Below are 17699 nucleotides of genomic sequence, written 5' to 3'. Positions count from 1 at the left end.
GGAGGGTCTTGCCACTTGGAGAAAAACTTAACAGTAAAAGCCTACGGGGCAGGGAGGAAGCCAGTAAAAGATAGAAATACTTGGCAAGGATGTGGATGAAGGACAAGCTGTAGGAGGGTAGAAGAAGGAATGGACAAAACAACAGAGCAAATGGTCCAATGAAGTGTGTTTGCAAGTCTGATCTAACTGTTTGTTGTTGGTGGTGATGATGTTTTGGTTGTTCTTCACCATGGAGACAAAGAAGCACAGGCCTTGGGAATATTTCCGTAGCATAACCACTGATTTCTTATATGTGCCTTTCCTTTTTCTGTGATGAAAGGTTATAAACATTTCATCTTCATCCATCCCAAGCAAACCAAAGGTTCCATGATCATCAGGGAAGTTTCAACCCTGTTCGTGTGCTATGGTCCAGGGTTCTTTAGTAGGAACACTCTGTGGGCCCATGAAGTGACTTTTTGACACTTTTCTACTGTATTCTATTGAGCAGACATTTCTTTTTCATTCATTCTAATTTATTTTTTTTCCTTGTAAGAGCCACCATTTTTTTAAATATTAGAAAATTCAGAAAAACTACCTAAATTCCCATCAGCTTGGGACAAACACTTCAATTATTTTGGTAGGTGTGTGTGTGTCTCCACATTTGGGCAAGTGGGTTAAGTGATAGGAGGATCTGATCTCTTCTATCTGGTCTTGTCTATACCTTCTGATTGATGCTCAGGTTTCGCTTGTCCATGGGCCATGACTATGACATCCCAAAAACGCTGGAGGTTCTGGAAGTACAAATATATTCCCTTGGTGTACAAGGTACTTATTTCTCCTTGTGAATAGATCCTGACTCACATGTCTATTATATTCCTCATCCCCTAAAAACCATTCCATGGAGTTCAGACAAACATCATCTACCTTGTCCTTAGACCAGATCTCATATTCCTAATGGAACATCTCGCCCATGAACATATCTCTTCATATATACCTCAACCCAGAAGGAATATCTAAAAAGTTGTCCATTTCCATTCTATGGAGCAAAGGGTATAGCACACAAAGAACCCAGCTGCCCAGTGCTAAATACTGACAGGCTCACTCATCAGCTGTATGACCTTGGACAAGTAACTTTCCACCTCTGTAAAATGGGGATATACCAGAACCTAATTCTTGGCATTGTATTGAGGATTCAAAGTGTTCACACATGTTACAAGTCCTGGCACACAGTAAGCCCTCTCTAAGTATGAGCTCGTGTTGGAGGCTGTAGAGTCGGAGAGAAGAGCAGAAACCAGTTGGGAATATTTCGGTCAGTATCTAAATTCACCAACAGAGACCTGTGCTTAATCTCATCTGCATTTCATTTCACTTTATTCTCAGTGACTTCTGATAAAACAAAGCTAAACACAAATCTCCAAGAAGCCTTTAACATCAAGGTGGAAATAACACAGAACATTTGAATACTTGGGCTTCACTAAACAGGACCAAAATTTCTCTATTTGGGGACCTGGGTCAGTGTCCCAGGTTACCCAGGATCTGATCCTTTGACACATTCTCCCTGGTGTCCAGCCAGCATCTATGGAGACTCATTCCTGCCAGATGTCCAATGGGCTCTGAACTCACAGTGGTGACAACAGCCCGCCCTTGAGGAGCCCTGGGGATTCAGACATGTTCACGGACAGTGGAGGTACAGGGTGGTTAAGCTCAGCGATGGCTGCTAGGTGGAGTAGCAGGGCTCTAGAAGGGGTGGGTTTGAAGAAAGATGAAGATAAAGTGGGAACAACACCTGGTCGGTTGGCTAGCAGAGGGAAGAAAGAACACCCATAATGAGTGTTAGCACAGTATAGATAGAAGGCTCCGCTTCCAGCGGAGGGTCCCAAGGCTCACAAGAAGGCCAGGCCCTGTGCCCTGAAGGCTATATGCCAGACTTATTTACATTCAGACATTACTGATACTTTTCTTCATAGGCTGTTTGGAAATGATCTCTTGGAAGGATATCTACTGATCTGAGGAGAAGTAACACTTTTCATTTTAAGGTTTATGGAATATAAAATTTTAGATTTGTTTGGTCCTGAGAGAGACAGAGCCAAGTAAGACAATATTCAGCAACCTTAACCTTCAAATATATTTGACATTTAACAGCATTCCTCAGGAATGGTGATCTGCATTGATGGTCACAAGATATGCCTTGGGAGGGTTAATGCTTATTTTACAACGTTCTTAGTTATTTTATTTAAATGGTGTATCTATCATTTTTGACTCATCCAGCCAGGGAGAGAGACCCAAAGGACTGCACAAGATGATGACTCCCAAAGTTATTCAAGAGTCAAGTTCCGTGACTGTGTCCGAAAAATCAAGTCTAAACCCCCGGTGAGAAATCCTGTCTTTAAATCGTGCTTGTTTTCAATCACACATACTTTAAATCATGGTTTTTTGTTAATTTCTATTTTCCAAAAACATCCAATGTGAGTTGACAATATACATGACCTGCCTCCTATTGCTGTGGAGAATACAAGAAAAAAGTATGAGAAATAATTCCTACTTTCAAAATCATAGGAGCAAGCTTGATTTGGGGCAGGGAAATGCATTAAGGGCAGGAAAGACTATTTGTTCAGCTCTGACACTGACCCGCTTTCAATATGGGGAAAAAGGGACACTAACTCAAGATGAACCAAAGCTTTAACCGCCCCCCCCCCCCCCAAAAAAAATGGTCTTTAAAAAAAAGGCTAACAAATCTTGTATTGCTCATGATTAAATAAAACCATCTCAGCATTGGCCTATAAAACAATGGATCCACTTTTTGGCATTTTAATCATCCTTTCTAAAGCTTTTACTGCTATTGCTGATATATTTATGTGCTTGTGGGAGTGTAAATAAGAGCCCATTTACAAAAAAGTAACTCATTAAAGGTACTTATTAAAGGAGGCCACCAGCTGCCTGTTGCCCTTGTTACAGCTCATTACCAGTAGTCGCGGACCTTCAACAGAGGTAATATGCCTGATGCCATTAGCATGGAGCCCACTCCCAGGGAACAGTGCACAGCTCACTCCAGCTTATAAACCCTGACATTCTGTTGCTCTCTGCTTCTCCTCAGCTTCCGCCTGGCTTCCCTTCTGCCGAAGAAGCCTATAACTTCTTCACCTTCACCTTTGATCCCGAACCAGAGGAACTGGAGGAAAAACCAAAAGCAAAACATAGAGAGGGAGCCAATCAAGAGGAGGCGGAAGGAGAGGAGGAAGGGCCACCTGTTCAAGGAGTAAACAAAACGGTATTTAATATTTTGACGGTGATGATGATGATGATGATGGTAATGACAATGAGGACCACAATGATGATGAGGATGAGGATGAGGATGTTAATAAGGAGGAGGAGGAGGAAGTAGATGACGATGATACCCTAGCCAGGAAGAAAGTGGCTGAAGGCAAAACTGCCACCACCACACAGAACAGCTCATCCATGTCTTGGGTGAAAGAAAAGGGGTATTAGCTTCACATAACCTTCTGTAGCCTTTAATTTCACCCCACAATTTGGGTAGTGAGGGCCTTGAATTAAATCTGTCCATCTTCTGTGGAGAAAGAAAAAACAGCAGAACAATGTGGCTTGCAGATTTTTCTTGCCCCCACAACCTTACAGGCAAGCAGCTTTTTGTGCCCCATGCCACACCCAAGCTACAACTCAGATTCCCTCATTGTGAGTGGTATGTGTTCGATAAAAGAGAGCATGCCTGTAAAAGTGTGTAAAGGACTTACCCGGCTGGTGTGGCTCAGTGGTTGAGTGTCAACCGATGAACCAGGAGGTCACAGTTCAATTCCCCAACAGGGCATACACCCGGGTTGTGGGCTCGAGATACCCAGTGTGGGGCATGACCTCCTGGTTCACAGGTCGATGCTCAACCACTGAGCTACACCGGCCGGGCAAAACATGCCATTTGAAGTCATCTGTACGTGAAGCCCTCTCCTGTAGTCCACGCTCTGGCCTGCCCAGACCTTTGTTCATATTTTCATACTGAAAGTGGACTAGTCTTTCTGGAGGGAGTTTTAGATCATCTAGAGGCCCTTTCACTCACTTCCTTTTTCTGTCTTTGCTGCAGTTTTTCCCAGTCTTTGGTCTTTGCTCGTCACAAGCAGAGGTAGGGCAGAAGCAAGAAACATCCTTCCGTTTTTGAGGTGTTTGGCATTCTCTGTCTTCAAGTTATGCTGAGAGCTTAGTGACCACGTAGATTTACTTTTCCTTTCTTATTGTTTTGTATGTTTGGGGAGGAAATATTAGGAGGCTGGTAGCTGGGCAGCCGCGGTGTCTTCAGCTCCCTGCACGTCTCCACAGGATTTTAAAAGGTGTTGCTGTTTTGTTTTGCTTTAAAGCCTTGATTTTTATAAAGGAGAAAGTAAGAGGAAAAGGAGAAGAGGAAGAAAGAGGAAGAAAGAGAAAGAAAAGGAGAACACGTGTGAAAAATCCTCAATTATGCAAAATTAATATGCTTCCACTAATATTTATAATTGCAGGTCCTGTGCTTAAGATTTTTAAATGGGTCGTTTAATTCTATCCTCACAAAACCCTAAGAAGTCATCTCTACTAATGTACCCATTTTACAACTGAGAAAACCGAGGGTCAGTAAAGTAGACAAGATCCCTGTGGCTGGGACTCCAGGCAGTCTGAGCAGAGTGTGTGGACCCTACACTTGTGCATTTGCCTGGGGTGGGTGCCAGGTGGAAGCTTAAAATGCTACATAACTTGTGAGCACATGTTCTTTAAATAAGTGTCAACCTTCCAAGGAGGCCAGAGTTGTTGAGGTTTCATAGATTCCCTTAGCACGTCTCTTCTGATTTCAGCCGGATCTGATTTTGACATTTGCCAAGTATAGGAAATAGTGAAAAACAAAGAAAATCTGCTTGGTAAATATGAAAGGCCATGTAGCTTTATGCTTTTGTTTAAATAAATAAACAAACAAGCAAATAAATAAGTAGGTAATACTATTGTAGGTTGTGTTGTTTGGTGAGTTGAATATCATACATTATTTTTTTCTATATAAACGGATCATCTTAGCATGATTTTTGTTGTCATTTTCTTAACGCCATGCAGGATGAGGAAGAGCTGCTTAATGGTAGAGATGCTGAGCATTTCCTATTGGGCTTACATCATGGGGCTGAAGATTTCGTGGCAGTGAGACCTGCCTATTATGAAAGCGTCCACATTCGGCTGCAGAAGGAGAAAGAACTCCTATTCATACCCAGTAGGCTGACAGGTACTGGCTCTTTCTGTCTTCCCGCTCACCTTCCTTTTCCTTCAGTGATAAAAGGATGATGGTGTCTAAGGACGCCAGATCTCCATCACTGATCCCAGGTTCTAATCTGATTTCATAATCAAGAAATAGCTCCACACAAACACACCAAAAAAAATGTAGAACATGGAAAAATATCCACTGAGCAAGCCATTATAGACAGAATCACAGAAGAAATCCCAGAATGCCATGGGAGCTCCTTCATCATATCAGTGACCATCGCTGGGAGCTCTGAGAGTCAGGCTATGAAAAGGAACAACTGTGTTTCACCCTCTACTCACACTCAGTGCTTCTAGAACAGTCCTGTGACCAGATGTGTAGGTTTTACTTACACCAACCAACCCTCCCATGCCAGCTAGGTGTCCTACAATTCAATCCTGCTCTACCTACCAGTGGTGAGTACAGACCCCACACAGTAAGGGCTCAGTCCCACAAGACTACCCACTACTTCAGACAGCAGTTGCCAAATAGCATGTCCCCAGGCTACACACACTTTTACTCAAGTTTGCTGCAAATTGGGGGTTCTCCTGACTCCTTCTTCAGGTTTGATAACTAGATATAACAGCACATAGAACTCAGGGAAGCACTTCTATTTCTTGGTTTATCTATAATAATAAAAGCATAATATGCTAATTAGACAGGACAGCCAAATGACCTTCCAGACGACCTTCTGGATGAAGCTGGGACTGCGAGGGCCGAGGCAAGCCATTGCGGCTGTGAGGGCCGAGCCCCTTGCACGAATTTCATGCATCAGGCCTCTAGTTATATAATAAAGAACATAGAGCTCACAGGCGAAGAGATGCAGAGGGCAAAAGGTGTGTGTCACCAACCAGGAAGCTCTCCAAGACTGATTAATTACATCACTGCCGTTGGTGATTAATTCTATCTCTGGTCCCTCTGTCCCACTTTTCTCCCAGAGGTGGGAGTGGAGGAAGTGGGTGATGAAAGCCCCAACTGTCTCCTCACGTGATTGGTTCCCTGGACACCGCACTAATCCTGAGACCATTCAGGAGTCTTCTCATTAGCATACAAAAGGGTGGACAGTTATCACTTTGAACATTCCAAGGGTTTGAGCAGCTGTGTGTTTGGAAGCAGACTGGGGGAGTTCCTTGAGGGGGGGAGTGGCCAGGGTACTGGAGCAGACCCTCTGATTAACCCCTCCTTACTGCTCCTTTCACATACTAGTAGGTATTGAATGTTTTCATCTCTACAACATGATATTGCAAGTAAACACATTCGTCTTCTCCTTTGTTCTGCTTTGAGAAATTAATTTGGAAAATAGGCCTTTTTCCAAGAACAGAAAGGAAATCTTTGGGGGGGGAGGTTTGCTTTAATTCCTCACAAAGCAGTTGGAAACGTTAGGTGGGCACTAAAATGGCTGCATTTCTCTGTGGACTGTCTAGTGCCCACGTATAAGAAGCTTCCTGAGAACGTGCAGCCCAGGTTCCTGGAGGACGAAGGACTATACATTGGAACCAGGCCCGAGGTGCCGCGGGCCACGCAGAATATCATGGAGAACAGGCTGCTGGTGCAGGAGTCCGTAAGTACACCCCCTCCCAGCGTCGCCCCGAGTGACCCAGGGGATCCCTTTTTCCACAGGGCAGTCACTGCACCACCCAACTCATTTCCCCTTGGGGGTGTCCATACGCAGCCGTTGTTTTTTGTAACTTGTCTCAGAATGTTTCATGATCTCAAGCGGCACACACTCTCACTGCTGAAAAAACATCTTCTGCCAGCTGCATTCCGGCTTTTGTAAATCAGATGTTGGCAACAATTTCACAATTCATAGAAATAAATGTTCAAAGATCCAAGATAGAATGTTCTCTATTGCTTTTCTCCTTTTTTTAAATTTTTAATGAATAGAACACAAAATTTTCCATAGCAATTATTACAGCTTTTTCTTAAGGTTTTTTTTATTTTTATTTTTTGCAGGTGGGGTGGTGGTGAGGACTATATCTTAAATTAATTGTAGGGGCATTAGTGAAGACTCAATTTCTAATGGAAACAGAGACTATAGAAGATCTATTGGGGAAGAGGGAAGGTACATAGATGTGTATGTGGACCCGGAATTTCCCTGCAAACATTATTTATTTTGTAAACCATTTCTGTCCAATGAGTAGAAAATGTCCTTCCCTCTGCCTGCTCCCCAGGACAGAAGGTGGTTCGGAGATGACGGCAGAATCCTAGCCCTGCCAAACCCCATCAGGCCTTCCCCTTCCCGGCCGCCAGCCTTGACCCAGGAGCAAGACATTCACGCAGAGCTCAAAACACTGTATAAGAAGGTAAACCTTCCTCTCATTTTTAATAGGTGCCTTTGCTTGAAAGTGCTTTGCTGCTTGAATCACTTGGAGTACTGAATTTGTGGTGTTCTACTTTGATTTATTTTTTAAATAATTTACATCTTACACATAAAGAACAGACAGCAGGCGTCTTTACAAGGAAGTCCACTGTGCTCACCTAATCCCTTCTTTAACCAGGAGCGAGCTTACCAGGTGGGGTAGCTGAGTCAGTGTCTTATTTGCATATCCAGGTTAGTTGCTCTTATTTTTCTTCTTTCCTTTCTGTCATCTTACTTCAGTTGCTACTATTTTTCCAGGACAAATATGGACACTTGGATTTTAATCCCACCAATGATTATTCTTTTTCTGTACAACTTTATTTTTTTCTCCATGGGCATGCATCTCAACTCATGCTGAGACTGTCAGCAGATGGTCCATATGCACCATCGTTGATAGTTCCAGTTTTCAGTTTTCAATTAAAGACTGAAGGATTAAATCAATTTCAAAATTAAAAGAATATGCCCTATCAATGTGATTTATTCTTGGGAGAAATTGTAGCAAACAAAAAGAAAGACAACAAACCAGGGGGTCTTGCTCCCCAATAGGAAGAGAGTTGGGGTCTTTTGAGTGGTCTTGCCCAATGACTACCAAGAGTCCTGGGAGCTATTTTTACTTAGTCGAGCTCAGCTTACAGCAGAGGCCACCAATAATCACTTGAACATGAGCTAATGCAGATTTGGGGAAGGAGACACAAAGTACAGGTGCCCCAGGTAATATTTTAAGTAATTGAAACTATGCTGCCAACGTTACTTCTTCATCAAGAAGAGTACAAGATGGAACCTGAGAGCCACACCTGAGTGATCTCATACCCCATGTAAAAGGAAAGGCAAGGCAAGACCCAGCCAGAGCTAAGCAATTAGGAAGGAATGTTCTTTTAAGTCTGTGGAGCGATGTTCAGTTGTACTAGTACATGTCTTTGTGAGGTGGGAATGTTCTAAGTCACCTAGTCTGGGTGCTCACAAGACACATCGTGACCACACAGAATAAAAACTTCTAACGTGAATGCAGGTGCTAACTGAATACTTTTACTGAAATAAAAGAGGAAAGAAATGGGTCTCCACTGTTGCCATCTAAAGTGTAAGGATCTTAATGACCAGAACTAGGGCTTTCATAACATACAAATTATTGGTGGAGTAAGACCCATGCAGGATGGGCTTTCTGCCCTATAATCCAAAGGGAGATGCAATTTAGCCTGTTTTGGAAGGGAATGAGACATGGTCAATCCTTCCCTATTTATAAACACATCCTGGTTTACAAGGACTTTTTTTTAAAACAAAATATCTACCAATCTTCTCATTAAAGACATTTTTAATGCTTTTTTCAACATGGTATTTTTAAATGCTATTTTTTTGGAGAAAATGTGTTGTTTTAAAATAAAAGTAGGATACACTCTATTGAACTCTTGCAGAAAATCGTATGTCCTAAATATACATTAATAGTCTACTAATCTGGCAGAGGACAAAGTGTGAGATTAAATGGCTAAAAAGAAATAAACTCATATATTCTTACCAGTGCAAAGCAGACAGCAACACCAAACCAGGACAAATTTACCGGTAAATGAAGGCTCATATGTACATGCTTTGTTATAAGTGTGAATACCAGTACTATTTTGATGACTAATAGTAACTGGAAAGCAGATCACACTCTATAACCTGTGGGAGTATATTTCTGTACATACTTACATGTATGTACACACACACACACACACACACACACAAACAATCTGGACCTCCCTTTCCTATTCTTATTCTGAGACGGGAGAAAGTTAGAATCTTATAATCATAGGAGTCCCCTCTACTGGGCTTTCCAGCCTCCCTGTGCACACCCCAGGCCTTATCTTCCCCCCCTCGTGTAATAAAGGTCAGATCCCAGTCCTCCTCCTAATGCAGTGGCTGCTTGGAGACAGGCCCAGCACATCGCAGACATCCACTCATCTTTGTGGAAGAAATGAGGTGGCATATGTGAAGTAATTGATATGCTGCCTAGAGATCTACAAAATGCTAATCTTTTCTCAGCCTCCCATTCCTACAGATGAAGAAATAGGCTCAGGGATGTGTAGTAACCTCGCCAAAGTTCCAGAGCAAATCAGTTAGAACCAGAGCTGGAATCCAAGGCTTCCCCCAGCCCAGCCTCTTTAGATGTTGCCATGAAGAGGAATTAAGCGAAGAGATTACTGAACATTACCCACAATTGATGAAAGATAGATGCTTCAGTTCTCACTACAGTTTCTACAACTTCCATTTAACTTCATAACTAATAAATAATACATTTATGTCACATAAGCTTGTCATTTTCCAGATAACGTAAGTAGGTTCCAAAAGCTCCATTCTGCAAAAACAGAGGATCGAGAGATGTGTCTCAATGCCCACTTCCCGATCACAGTAGTGTCTACATAAATGAAGACACAGAATCAGAAAGGTCTCTCCACCTTGGACCTTCCAACCTTAAAAGCAGTGGTGATCTATGGGGCATATTTAAGGATTTTATGGGATAAACACAGAGGGATTTATTGGGCTCACTATGCATGAAGCGATCCATGGACGTCCCAGTGGAAATTTCCATTCCTGTTTCCACACCCTCAGCTGCTCCATCTCCCTCTTCCACTGTTACTTTGTACATGGAGAATATATCTATGATCCCAATAATGATCAGTTTGGACCAGAATCTATGCATCTCTGGTCAAAAGAATTTTGAGGTCACCAGAGACAAAACCTAAGAAACAAGATAGTCTGCGGGACAAAGATTAGGACTGACTTGGGAGAGAGAAAAATCTAAAAAACCTTGGAGACAAGATTAAAATGGTTTCCTTTCTCGCTCTTGTCTTTCATTTTTACCTTTCTACTATTCAGAAAAGAGCAGGCCCCTAAAACCACTAAGAAAGGGAATGGAGCATCAATCTGGCTTGACCAGGGTAGGAGGTATTTTGCATCTGCATATCTTTCCATTGCTTATTAGGTCATTATCTAGTAAGTGCCTTAACTGTGTTCCCCCCAACACTCTGCTCTCTTTGGCAGGCGGTCAGATATGTGCAGAAAACTCAACATATGATTGGATCTGGAGACCTTCCTGAAAATTTCCAATTGGACATTGATATTTCAGGGTTAATCTTTACCCATCATCCCTGTTTTAGCCGAGAGCATGTTTTGGCAGCCAAGCTGGCCCAGTTATATGACCAGTACCTTGCAAGACGCCAGAGAAACAAGGCACAATTTCTTACTGATAAGGTACACTCTTCCACACTTATTGTTGGAGGGGTGGGTTCTTCTGATGAGCCCAATCAACAGAAACATGTCCAGCAGCAAATGTCCATGTGGCTCCTCTTTCTAGGATGTATGACATGTTGTTATACTGGAAACAAAAGGAAGGATATGACTATGTACTTGAACGTGTGCAAATTCAGTGGCACACATTTGGCTAAAAGAGAAAGATTTGTGCGAACAGTGCAAGCGATCTCACCTACCCGGGGTGGGTATTAGATGAAAGATGCTTGGCTCTGTCTTGCTTATGTGACCTCAGATGCTGAGGCTGTTCAAGGCTAGAGAATCTCTCTGTCCTTAGAAACATTCCATTTTATATATAATTTCCCATAACGTGGCACCTGAACACAAGTCAGTTGTTTCACCTGATGCTCAAAGACATGGCCATCCATTTCAGAATGGTTTCCAATGTAATCCCATCCTGTGGAATTTTCATGGATAATTTTGACTATGGGGAATTTTAGTCTTCTACCCTGAGGTTAAAACATACTACCTCCAAAAAGCGATAACTCCATGGTACCTTCTTTTATAAGTCTACTATTTTATGTTCTCTTCACATCACAAAAATATCAGTGTAAGTCCAAGATCCAGAAGGACCCACTTTTAGCCTTGAGAAAAACCTTGTGTCTAAGACACGCACATAAAAGCAACATCTCTCATGAGCCTCTTGATTATCTGGGCCACAGAACAAGGACAGACATGCAATGTTCTTTAGTATTCCTTTCTTTTTTCAAGAATAGAAGAAGGAGTCCATCCCTTCGATAGCTCAGCTGGTAGAGCAGAGGACTGTGGTTGATTCCCAAGAATAGAAGAAACAGCTCTTTGTAAAAGTTCATTTTGGCAAAAGCCTGGAGACAGCTAGATGCTGGACATCCATTTACATGATGGGTCCTTGGGTCATTTTGTGGGTAGGTCATTTTATATATGAGTCCAGGCAAGTAGCCTGCAGTAGGGAGGACAATGTCTAACTCGAAACATGTATCCATGTCTTTTTAAGCTCCAAGCTTTAAGAAATGCTGTTCAGATGGGCCTTGATCCAGCAAAATCTCATAAGTCTGTTGATATAACCCCAAAAGCCATCAATGAGTATAAATCTGAAATTCGGTGAGTTAAAGTCTATAATTTAACTTCTTTTTTCCCACAGTTTGATGTGCAGTTGTTGAGAGCTCAGTTTTTTTTCAGTTTTTCTAAATGCACTGAATACGTGTGAAATTAAGCCAAAAGAAGCAATGAGATATAGCCATCATATTAACACCAAACTGGAAGCCCAATAAAGGAATGAAGATGTAGGATGTTGTGACTCGCACACTCTACTGGTGGAAACAAATACTGCTGCAGTCACCCCTTCAGGGAACAGCCTGGCCAGAGACAAGCAAAGTGAGGAAATACCCTTCAGCTAAGACCCAGAAATTCTGCTTCAGACGTGTGCCCTCCAAGGAGCCATGCACACATGCACCTGGAGGTGCCTGCAAGGATTTCACAGCATCATTTACAAAATCAGAAACTAGAAATGACCCCATAGCACTGAACATATCTGCTAGAGTCACATGAACTGTCTCTACCATGGTCAAAATGACTGAATTAGCTCTGCATGTATTGATATGGATAAAATAATGTTGAATTTAAAAATCCAAGTGTCAGAAGCTGCTTGCTGTGTGATACCATTTACTAACCCTACAGAACACCTGACACAGTACTCATTTTCCTAGGTACACAAGTGTGGGACACATGGACAGAAAAGACACATGCCAGCTAGTAAACGATAGAAGCAGGATTTACATCTGGGGAGTGAGTCCCACATTTGTGTCCTTAACCGTAATGCCTTGCTGCTCTTCAAGAAGAATGTTTCTTATCCTAGTTCACTGCATTCTTGCTTTTCCACCGCCTGCAGTGTGTCCTGACTCATGGCCACCCAACCACTAATTGGCTGTTGTCTTCCTTTTCCACGGCCACCAGTTGAATGATTAGAAAACCAGCCCTCTGTGCTTCTCTGTACCTTCTCCAGAGGCTTGACTAACACAAGGAAAACTCCAGGCTAAGGCCTGCCTTCTGGGGGGTCAAGCTCTCTTAGGCCAAGCTCACATTGTATGTTACAGTCATTTATCTATGTGCCTATCTCCTGAGCTAAGCTTTCTGACCACAGGGACACCTCCTATCTTCTAGGCACTTCTGAATCCCCTGACATGGCACCTGGTACTTGCTCAAGGAAAAAATCCTGTCTAATTAATTAATTAATGGCATAATAGAGTGCATTTGGGTTCTGGATTAGGCTGTCAGTCCTACAAAGCTTAAAGTAGGGCACTAGATAATTGGCAAACACTTTAAATAATGGAAATGAAAACAGAAGCATTTTCCAAGGATACCTCTTTATATCAGGCCAAAATTATCGTTCCTGTAGATAGCACTGAAAACTCACCAAGGCACCCACTAACATCACTTCGTCTCCTAAAGGAAGAACTGTGATTTGTGCTAACACAGACTTGAATATATTTGTTGTTCACTGGGACAGCAATAAACCCCCCTATGTTAACAATACTTTAGAACTGCATATATTTGGCTCTTTATTTTTATAGTGTCAATGGTGGCGATTTGTTGAAGGTACATTGTATTAATAATAATTTTAAAAGTTAATTTAGTTAAGTTGAAGTCAGATTCATCTAGCAAAAAGAAAAGAAAATAACCTCTCAAAATATATCAACATCCTATTGTATTCAAATTTTCATTCATAGTTTTGGCTTTCTATATTATAGCTCTTAAATATGCAATCACTATAGCATTAGTAGTTCTTTTTAATTTGCAAACACAGCTAAATAACTTTATGTGTGTGTGTGTGTGTGTGTGTTATATCTTGCAGGCAAACAAGAAAACTCCGTGATGCTGAACAAGAAACAGATCGAACATTGCTTAAGACCATCATAAAAGTCTGGAAAGAAATGAAGTCCCTGCGAGAGTTCCAGAGGTTTACAAACACGCCCTTGAAACTTGTTTTGAGAAAGTAGGCTTTTTTTCAAAAATTGTTTTATTGGGTTATATCATAGAGAAAAATGTATAAAACATAGGTACAGTTTTAAAAAATAATCACAAAAAATACTTACAAATGAATAACCATGTAACCACTCCCCAGTTTCAGAAATAGAACATAACCTGGCAGCCCCCATGTTCCTAACCCCAACTCGACCCCCCTCGTCCCAGAAGTAACCATTTTCTGGACTTTTATGATCAGTATTTCCTTGATTTTATTTATAGGTTTGCCATTGATGTATAATCCCTGGGAACATATAGTTTTTGACTTTTCCATAAATCAAAGTATTTTGTGTGTATTCTTTAGTGAATACACACTTGTTTCTTTTCTTTAATACTATGTGAGAACCATCTACCTTATGGCACATAGCTGCAGTTTCCTTGCTTTATAATTCTTCATTATATGAATAACACAGAATTTTTCCATTTTATTGTTGGTGGACATTGAGTTGATCCCATTTTTCAATTGTTATAAACAGCACTCCTGTGGACATTTTTGTGGACATGTCTTTTAGGGTTTGTGTGCTACACCTTCCAGAAGTACACCTGGAAGTGAAATTTTTGAGTCTTAAGGGAGGCATTTTGCCAAGAATTTACATTTACGTGCTGAATCCAGACATTTTTTGCAGAGTGACTGAGCTGATTTGTACTCTGACCAGTGTCCCCGTAGGTCCAGATCACCCATATCCATCTCGCCTGATGTTGTCCAACATGAACATTGTACTAATCTAATGATGGCCTGTTTTAATTTTTATTTCCCAGACATGAGTTGGCCACCTTGGTTTCCTCTTCTCTGAGGAAACCAAGGCTTTTGTTGATTTTTGACCTGGATTGATTGTCCTTTTACCGTTTTCATAATTCGTAGGTGTTCGGCATACACCCCGCTCATGAGACCTTTGTGGATGGTGCCTGCAGAAGTGGCCTCTCCCATCTGAACCTGTCTTTTTACTCTCTTTCTGCTGCTTTTTGATGAATAGTTCTTAGCTTTAAAAAGAATATTTTAGACTTTTCTTTTGTGATCAGTGCTTTTCATATCTGCTGAAGAAAACCTCTGAGTCATGTAGATAGTCCATGTGGTCTGGATATTGTCTCCTGCAGTCTTTTCAGCTTTATCTTTCACATCCATCTCCAACTCACTTAGAGCTGACCAGGGCCTGGTGTGGGGAAGGTGTGCTTTGATAGCACTTATGCTAAGGAGGCCTCATTCACTAGGCTTTGATCCATGAGCAAGAGCGCAGTTAACAAGCAGATCCTTGTTCTGTGTATTGATTCAAGAGTGTCTCTGCTGGTGTTGGTCCTCTCCGGATGGTTTCTTCTGAATGAGTGTTGTGTCCGTATACCAACACGAAAGTGACAAGTGTGGGCAATGAGCTGGTGCTTGGCTTTGAAATCAGCCATGTTTCAGCCAAAGAGAGCTACGCCTGGTGATTTTGGGGCGTTGTAATCGTCAGAGGCTGAGAAGACATCCTCCCAATGTAGACTGTGCTCTGTGAGGTCAGGGACCTTGTTGCCACTGGAACTCTGGTCCCCAACAGAGCACCTGCCACTGGGTGTGTGCTCATTGAATGTTAGTTCATGAAAAACAAATTCAAAGAGTTTCTCCCACAGAAACCATGGATGTTTCCCAGAAATTCCAGTGTTTCTACTTCTAAATTCTGTCTCCCAGGCTACCCTTCTAACCTCAATGGAGAATGTAAATATTTATAAGATTGTTTTCCCCTTCCTTCCTTCCTTCCTTCCTTCCTTCCTTCCTTCCTTCCTTCCTTCTTTCCTTCCTTCCTTCCTTCCTTCCTCCTTCCTAAGTTTAGGATTGCAAGAGTCCACGGCCCGCGTGGCTTTCGCGGGTTCAAAGACTTGGAGGGAGGGCTGATGCACAAATGATACGCAAGATGGAATATTAATTTTTAATTACTGCGGGAACCAGAGGACAGCCTAACCATAGAGGTCAAGCTCTCTCCATTGCTCCATTACCAGCTGCTTTTATTAGCTAGAATACACAATTGCCTTTAGGAATGCAAACAGACATATCAATGGTAATGTTTAGCAAACAGTAAGATTGTCAGGTCTTGGGGGAGTTCGCTTTAGGCCATTGAGTCAGCAGCAGGTAATAAAATGTAGATATTCACCCTGTGAATATCAAAAGGAGTCCTGGTCAGCCTTCTGTCAGACTCCTCACATTTATATCAATTACTGTTGATCTTGGTCGGCCAGCATAGGATAAACTGAATTTTATAGGAGATTTACCCTTCAGGTCACCTCTAGGTTGTCACTTTCATAAAACTTAGGCCCTGTTTTTCCCTAAGTGCTTCTTTCTAACTTCTTCTGGAGTGCCCTTCGTTCACATTCGTGGTTCCTCGAGCCACCTTATGATACAGAATAATTTTTTTCCTGCACAAGTTCCCCAATTTCCACCAGCTCATTTGTGTTTCTGAATAACAAGGAGGAAGTGAATGCTTCCTTATATATCAGAGATGGAACTAAATTTTTGAGCCAGACTTCCCCAATGTTTATAAATGTGAGGTGTCACTGTGCTTCCAACGGGGTTTCTTAGGTAGAATCCTAGAAATCTTTAAACGTCTGTACCCTGGACTGCTAATTGCCTAAGCACCAGGCTACACATGTACATAGCAAACATTTGTCAGCTCTGGGCACCTGACTAAGTTTATCTAAAAGGGATGAGGAGCTTTAAGGGGCCAGATGGCATTTACCTGACCAGACCACATTAGGAGATAAGCACAGGTGATGAGTGGCAACAGCTCTAAGTGCTGGGTGGGACGTGCTGGGTGGGACGTGCTGGGTGGGACACACTGGGTAGGCATGTTGGCCATCCCCCTCCTAAAGAGTCACACTGCCCATTAACAGGTAAAGGGCCCTGCAAAGATGAGCAAGAGGCCGCTCCCATTTGTTTAACCTCAGGTTGACTTGGGCATTCACAGAAACTAGTGTTCTACAGAACATGCCTTGGGAAGCACTGCCTTGGGTTGAGCCGAACTCCTGATGGAGTATCCGCAGAATCATCCAAGAAAAACTCAAATTGTCAATCCCAAGTCAAAAAGTGGCTTTAGGGACTGGGTAGCAACATGATGAAGTCAGTCGTCCGAGACTTGAAGGATTAATAAGATAACTATAGTGACCTTCTACCGCTACAGGTGGAGAGTTTACTGGCACCATGTCAGTATGCCATCTGGGTCACTTAACTCAGAGTGGCATTGTTGTTTAGCAGTAAATTTTCCAGCTCTTCCACCACCAGTTGGTGTTCTTGGGTAAGTTACTTACCCTCTCTGTGCCTGTCTTCTCATATATAAAACGTGATGATCAGTCTCTGTATCAAGGGAATGTGAGCTGACATGTGCAGAACTTTTAGAGGAGTTCCTGCCACAAATCAAGCCTGGTGCAGGTGGTTGCTGTTATTATTACTCTATTATTCATTTCAAGAAATAACCAAGGTACTATGAATTATTTTAAAGGGAAAAAGTGGACCAGAAAGCAGACGAAGAAGCATATGAAGCAGAAATTCAAGCTGAAATAAGCGAATTGTTGGAAGAACACTCGGAAGCGTACGAGCAGAAGATGGAAGAATACAGAACCGAGTATCAGCAGTGGAAAGCCTGGAGGAAAGCCCAGGTTCGCACACGGAGCCTCAGCCTTGAACTGGGCTGACCTGGGGGAAGGGGAGGGTCTAGAGGGCACCCCATGAGACAGAAGGAAGGAAACTGCTGGCTCTGCTCTGTCTCTCTCCTTGCCCCCTCGCCAGGGAACCAAAGATGCGTGAATGAACTGGCTAATGGATGCACTTGTTTAAAAAGCTGCAGAGCTAGCTGAAAC

At 42.3% G+C, this 17699-nt stretch overlaps 1 protein-coding gene across 7 annotated transcripts in view; it reads left to right on the top strand.

The window, feature by feature from the left end:
- The window catches only part of CC2D2A (coiled-coil and C2 domain containing 2A), a 73702-nt gene that overhangs the window by 14641 nt on the left and 41362 nt on the right, over nt 1–17699 (top strand). For all 7 annotated transcript variants that reach the window (XM_070399139.1, XM_070399131.1, XM_070399135.1 and 4 more), the window contains 9 exons: nt 2248–2349; nt 3074–3247; nt 5059–5221; nt 6661–6797; nt 7408–7539; nt 10611–10820; nt 11851–11957; nt 13708–13848; nt 17342–17498. In XM_070399139.1, the coding sequence (XP_070255240.1) occupies nt 2248–2349; nt 3074–3247; nt 5059–5221; nt 6661–6797; nt 7408–7539; nt 10611–10820; nt 11851–11957; nt 13708–13848; nt 17342–17498 (1323 nt within the window). The remainder of the gene's footprint in view (nt 1–2247; nt 2350–3073; nt 3248–5058; nt 5222–6660; nt 6798–7407; nt 7540–10610; nt 10821–11850; nt 11958–13707; nt 13849–17341; nt 17499–17699) is intronic.

The sequence above is a fragment of the Myotis yumanensis genome, unplaced genomic scaffold (assembly GCF_028538775.1).
Source record: "Myotis yumanensis isolate MYYU_CA2020_CCGP unplaced genomic scaffold, mMyoYum1.0.hap1 SCAF_1, whole genome shotgun sequence".
NCBI classification, from domain to species: domain Eukaryota; kingdom Metazoa; phylum Chordata; class Mammalia; order Chiroptera; family Vespertilionidae; genus Myotis; species Myotis yumanensis.
This window is presented reverse-complemented; position numbering and strand designations above follow the sequence as displayed.